General features: G+C 39.2%; 1 protein-coding gene across 3 annotated transcripts in view; it reads right to left on the bottom strand.

Annotated features, from left to right (window-relative positions):
* Positions 1-1,117: 1,117 nt before the first annotated feature.
* Positions 1,118-6,253, bottom strand: part of ccnyl1 (cyclin Y-like 1) — a 19,087-nt gene continuing 13,951 nt past the window's right edge. For all 3 annotated transcript variants that reach the window (XM_046053654.1, XM_046053653.1, XM_046053655.1), the window contains exons 9-10: positions 4,908-5,070; positions 1,118-4,434 (exon numbers count right to left, since the gene is read on the bottom strand). In XM_046053654.1, coding sequence (XP_045909610.1) covers positions 4,318-4,434; positions 4,908-5,070 — 280 coding nt within the window. In that variant the 3' untranslated portion in view covers positions 1,118-4,317. The remainder of the gene's footprint in view (positions 4,435-4,907; positions 5,071-6,253) is intronic.

Consider the following 6,253-nt stretch of genomic DNA (forward strand, 5'->3'; position numbering starts at 1 on the left):
TGCCGCTCTACATCATAACTGACTGTATTCACACTTCTTGAATGTGTTCAGAGCTGTATGTGACACCATTGTACAGAACACAATCTTATCAAGAAGGTTCTGTGGTCTAATGTGGATCATCTGTTTTTAGGGGCCTCGACAGCATAAAGTGAAGGAAGCTCCTGTCTCCTTACAGAGGTCACATCTAGTACTTCTGTTTGGCGTTCAAGAGTACAAATAAACTGTTTTAAACATGAGATTTGGTGAAAATTAAGCACATTTATTGTGTTCTGCTTTAGCTGCTGTAACGGTCTGTGATATTCTCCTTCAATGTTGTTGGCCAACTGTGTTGTTTAGACTACTGTGTGTCCACATGCCAGACGATATCTCTAATTTATTAGCCTGATTTGTGTGAGCGAATGCGATTGCATGATTGATGATGAATGCCATGAAAGTGTTGGTAAAAACTGACATTTAGGTTTATTTGTTTAAATGTAAATTTGCTTTCCATGTTGATAAGAGTTCCTCAAAGGATATGGCAAAACATTGTAGATTCATATTGTGGAATTAAAACAGAGTTGAACTCGAGTTTGGTGCACGTCTCGCATATGTCTGTTTCTGCATATCTGGCATAACGTGTTGTATCGATTTTGAAATGGTTCAAAACGCACAATATGGATGTGTGGATCAATCTATCAATATATATTTGAACTACATTTGAATTTGGGCTCATGCTCAACTAGAAGAAAGTAATATTTGTTAAATAACATGATTAGGGCGCAACTTGTGTTCAGTAATTATCTCCACATAGTCAAAGTTTTAACTGTTAAATGGCCTAAATGTGACGACTAATGTGACAAATCTAAATCTTAAAATCAACAAAGTATTACCGAGGCCATGCAGGCGCCTGTTTTCCTCCAATGTGTGGCTGCTTTCTGAGGGCGTGACGTCCTACTGGTGGTCACTTGCTTCTAGCACCGTCCTCCATTTTTAAACTTCTGCCTGAAAGAACGTCTCAAATAACAGTAGCCTCACAAACCAGAATACAATGGAATAAGACACTCGTTCATTCATTCACCAACACCCACTGTTAACTCTATAATAAGCAGCAAATTCTAATGATGGACACTCATCATAATCATCACTGACCGGTTATTTTATTTTCTTCCTTTCCCCCTCAAATAGTAGTATATGTAGCGTAAATTATATGAGAGCTGCATCCGTTACATTCTGAATTGGGACACTCAAATAAAATAGGTTGAAGGTGAAATTGATTTCCATAGCCATCATCTGTAACTGTACCATTGTGTTTTGGCTAATCCAGCAAATTAAATACCTTCCAAATCACGTTACATCATCACATTGATGCAAAAATCCAACATCGTCATACAAAACTCCTGCTCACAGACTAACATTACCCACAGTCACTTAATGCAACCAGAGATATAAAAAGGGAGACATATCATCGTATATAAACAGGATGGCACAATCTTTGGAATTAAACAAACTAATTTTGTCTCACAGCATATCCAACATTATTTCAGACTGTATCAGAACTGTCCCGTGGTTTGTTGACTGCAGCACCACTAGAACTTTAAAGACATTAGCTGTATTACAGTAAGGTTACACACACAGACAAGATTTTACAGGGGTGTGAAACATTAATGTGATCAGAATTTGCGGCCAACTCATTTGACATGGGAAAGATCTCAGCTACAGCAGGGGAAGCATTTCTCTAATGTGACCACCAATTAAAGCTTCATTAGCATCTGATTAATGTTACAATACTAAAATTACAAAGACATTTGAATATGCCAACAAATGGTAAGTTATTACTGTAATGTCATTAAATAAAACAACTACGTAGAAACTAAACCGCTGGCTCAGGATGCAAACATGTAGTTACACCTGAAAATGACATTGGGTTACTTGTCACTTGCACTTCCTTTACTTAACAGCACTATACTGTTTATATGCTGTATACATGGTGTCAGAAGCCATCTGACAAAGTTACCTGAAGGTCTAAGGACCAAAACATTGTTAATAAGTGACTAACAGTTTGAATCATAAAAGTACCTCTTCAAAATAATAAAAGGCTAATACTTACAACTCATCAAGGAAATCGTTTAGCCGAGGTGGTAAGTGATCCCGATCCTCGTCTTATAATCATTTAGTTAGAGGATGATGGCCTAAAAGATAGCTGTACCAAATTTAATGGCTCTCTCTATATGAAATAGCACCGCTGGTAAAGGCTAAATGTTATACAGTGTCTCACAAAAGTGAGTACACCTGTCACATTTTAGCAAATATTTGATTATATCTTTTCATGCAACCACACTGAAGAAATTACATTTTCACTTAGGGGTGTGCTCACTTTCGTTGCCAGTGGTATAGACATTACTGGCTGTGTGATGTTGATGATATTTTGAGGGGACAGGACATTTACACTGTTATACAAGCGAGTACACTCACTACTTTGTAACAAAGTGTCATTTCTTCAGTGTTGTCACATGAAAAGATAATGAAATATTTACAACCATGTGAGGGGTGTACTTACTTTTGTGAGATACTGTATTTCATAAGAGTATATCCACTTTTTTATGATTTCGGAGGAGAGGATCATTGTTTTAGGTGAGATGTGCCTCCGCCGCTATAGCACATCACAAGAAACCTTACAACTCAGACTGGTTGTACTAGTTAAACAAGCACAGCAAGCTGTACACTCACAACACCACCAGCACATTTTTAATTATTAATACAATTAACACAACATTTCTTTGTTACATGATTAGTGTTTATTTAAAATAATCCATCTGCAAATGTTTGTTTTTTTTTTTTAATTAAAAACAAGACAAATTTCACAGCTAGTAGCCTACATAGTAAGCAAAAAGGAGGGGAGTATCCATCAGTCTCTTTTCCCCCCCTCAATATCTATGTATTGTTCAGAAGTTCTGGTTGGGGGCCTGGGACAAGCATGGGTTTGGTAATCTGTTGATGGGGCTCTCTGAGGTGGGGTATGGATGACAGGATTTGAGGGGCATAATACTCTGGCCGGACAGTGTGGATCCAACCTACATTTATGCATTATGTCAACCTAACTGCTATAACAAGCCACTCGGTAGCAGCACTGATCCAGAATCTGTAAATCGCTCCTTTTTTGACCAAGTGTATCTGAAAAATGAATCTGACCCCACATTGGCACTCCTGACTCCCAGAAACACTACAACAACTGACTGAAGGTTTGCTTACTTTGGCCAGCTCCTGTGGAATATTCATAGTTTAATACTTTGTCATCTTTGACATGCTCCATCCAAATGTGTAGATAATTTATTGAAATACAATCCAACACCACTGGAATAAACAGTAAACAAGTCTCTTTTTACACACTCAAAAGGTAACTTCTGGTATTAAATCTAATTTACAAAAGGAACAGCTTTTGTGTTGCCAATTAAATTATGTCTGGTGATATTGTATACTTTCTTACTGTCAACAAATCCCACGAAAAGCCCAAAACCAACAATAAATAGATCTGACTAAGTACTGTCCGTGTATCCACAGTCTGATAGCAGTAGTAGTGCCCTGTACACGGTTTACTTTGAGTCAGTCCCACATACACCATCCTGCTGCAGTAAATACTGACTTGAAGCACCAAATGTGTATTAATCCACAGCAAGAAACAGTCCCCAACAAATGCACCATCCTGTTTGAGTCAATGTTTGATAGATGTTATAGTGGTAGCTGTTTTAGGAAATGACTGCGCCATTTTAGGACTTAAAGTCTACTGTACAATTGTGACACATTAAATATTTGTGTCTTCAGTACAAACCAATGGCCTGCTTGTCACAGACTGGGTGTGGAAGTCAGAAAGTACAGAGAGAAAAACTAACACATTGCTGGTCTTGGTCTCGTCATTGGATTTGGTGACAACTAAAATATAGAATAACATCAGCCTCATCTTTTAAAGGCTGCATGGAATAATTCTGATACTTTTGCAGAAATTACATTTTAATGACAATCCAAAGACAGAGATGAGTACGGAAGAGCAATTTCCACTTAACACTTTCTCTTAGAAATAAGGGACAAGTAAAAAATAAATAAGGGATTTATAAAAACAACAGTTGTGTGGCAAGGTTTTAGGTTAACACCCCAATTTCAAGTTTAATTTGACAATCACGCAGCCGTAATGCAGATTACCGTTTGGGCATGTCATACCGTTTCAACCATTTCAAGGCTGAATCCTGCCTGATGTGACTGTGTTGACCCTGTGAGGTGGCTATGTTTGTCCGGGGCTGGCTGTGGGTCAGCTGGGCTTTGGAAATCAGAGGGCAGCGGTCTGACCTATGACAGCACAGCGTTGGAGTGTCGTATACCTATCAGGTTGTCTGCGCTGAAGGATCGTCTCATCGCTGCTCGGCTCAGGTCCTTGTACTTGTCCTCACATAATCTTGAAATGGCCTGGACGGACAAACGTGCAAACACAGTTATTGAAAAGTTCTGATTGAAAAGGTGAATACGTCATTGTGTTTTAAAGAGGTGTCTGAATTCAAGAAACATGCAGGATCATAAAATGGTACATCAGCTCTTGTTGCACTTTACATGTCACCAGCAGAGAAAGCCAAACTGTAAATACCTTAGATGCTTTCTTTCTCTCTTCCTCAACAGCTTAGTACATAATTCACTGTGCATCACTGATGCCATAAAAATCCACTTCAACATTCAACCCATCGAAAGACTTATAATTAATCAGGTATTTTCTTTTCACTTGGGTAACTGAAGTAGCCACCATCTTCACCAAGACAGCTTCTAATCTGATGTCAGAGGCAGTAGAACAAGAGAGCAGTGGGCTTGGTGCAAAGCGGAGAGGAAAATATTACCGGTGCATTATAATGAGACTTACTGAAATGGCTGGTCTGAGGAGGGAAACTCACCTCTAGTTTCTGGGCGCGTTGGTTGTTGAGAGGCTCCAGAGGGAAGTTGAGGTTGTTGTCGTCAGCCAGCTGCCGCAGATCGAAGTAGTACTTGGCATAGACACTGGCTGGCACGTTGATATTAAACTGGAGAAGTTCCAGGAAGTGGCGCTCCATCTCATTCCTGGAGGGTGGAAAGATACCTGAGGGTTATTCCAGACAGCCAACACTTCCGAGCAGAGCCTCAAGTCTAATCTATAACTTTAGCTGATGGCTCTCTTCTATATTCACTACACTGAGTGCAATAGAGGAATATAGGGTATAGGGATAAGGTCATCTGATACCAAGGCAAGATCTAAAATTCTTCAAAGACAGCGGTTTGTTGTAACTCAATTATTTGCTTAATCCCTCACCAGCAATATTTCCACAACAACCTCCTCGCTCAATTGATCCACATCCAGCCTGTTTTTCAGAGCTTTGGCGCTACATTCTGTTACTCAAAGAACAGCAGATGCATTAAATGTTGTGAACAAATTTTTATTGTCCAAGGAAGGTTAAAATCAAGGGCAACTGGACTAGATAAAAGATATTCAAATAAGTTTTCAGCTCTGACTGAATGGCAGGGACCCCACAGCTATTCAATCGCTGTGGGGTCGTTATCAAATGATCAATGCCACTTTGGTCGTTTGTGCTCCTGGCTGTTGTGATGACAGTTTTGTCATAAGATTTTCAGTAACAATGAAACTTTATTTATCAGGTGTCTCCAATGATCATTTCTTTAAAACAATCTTGCGGTTTTCTGCTGATCTTTATTGTAAAAATGTTTTTTTTAAAAAAACATTTACTTGTGCACCGTTTCAAGGAAACATGTTGTTTAACCAGGACACAGTCGAAAAAAGAAGTGCACACAGTTTTCAGATTGAATGTGCTCCTTTTCAAGAGAGAATCGTAATGCATCCAGGACACAATTTTATTTTCCCCAGCCCAAGTAGTATGGAAGATTAGCTGTGGACACACACAACTTCGATAAAAAAAAAAAAAGAAAGGGACATGAAGATCCATGAATGAATTTTTATCAGCTACTACATTCAATAGAAGAAAAGCTATTTCTATTCTTCAAAGACTTTTCTTCATCTGTGGTTCTGCTCTTGTTCAGAGCAGCACAGAAGATACGATTTAACTTTCTAAGACATGGTCACACTGTAAATTTGTGCTTTGACTTTCAAATTCAACATGGGAAGTGCTTATGGAGATGGAATCAAATCTCTTCCACAGAGATCTCACACACACTTGCAGTTAATGAGACATCAGTGTCGCAGCTCACCCCCCCCCCCCCCCCCCCCCCCCCCCCCCCCCCCTTCCTCCTC

This window comes from Micropterus dolomieu, linkage group LG07, assembly GCF_021292245.1.
Source record: "Micropterus dolomieu isolate WLL.071019.BEF.003 ecotype Adirondacks linkage group LG07, ASM2129224v1, whole genome shotgun sequence".
Taxonomy (NCBI): Eukaryota; Metazoa; Chordata; class Actinopteri; order Centrarchiformes; family Centrarchidae; genus Micropterus; species Micropterus dolomieu.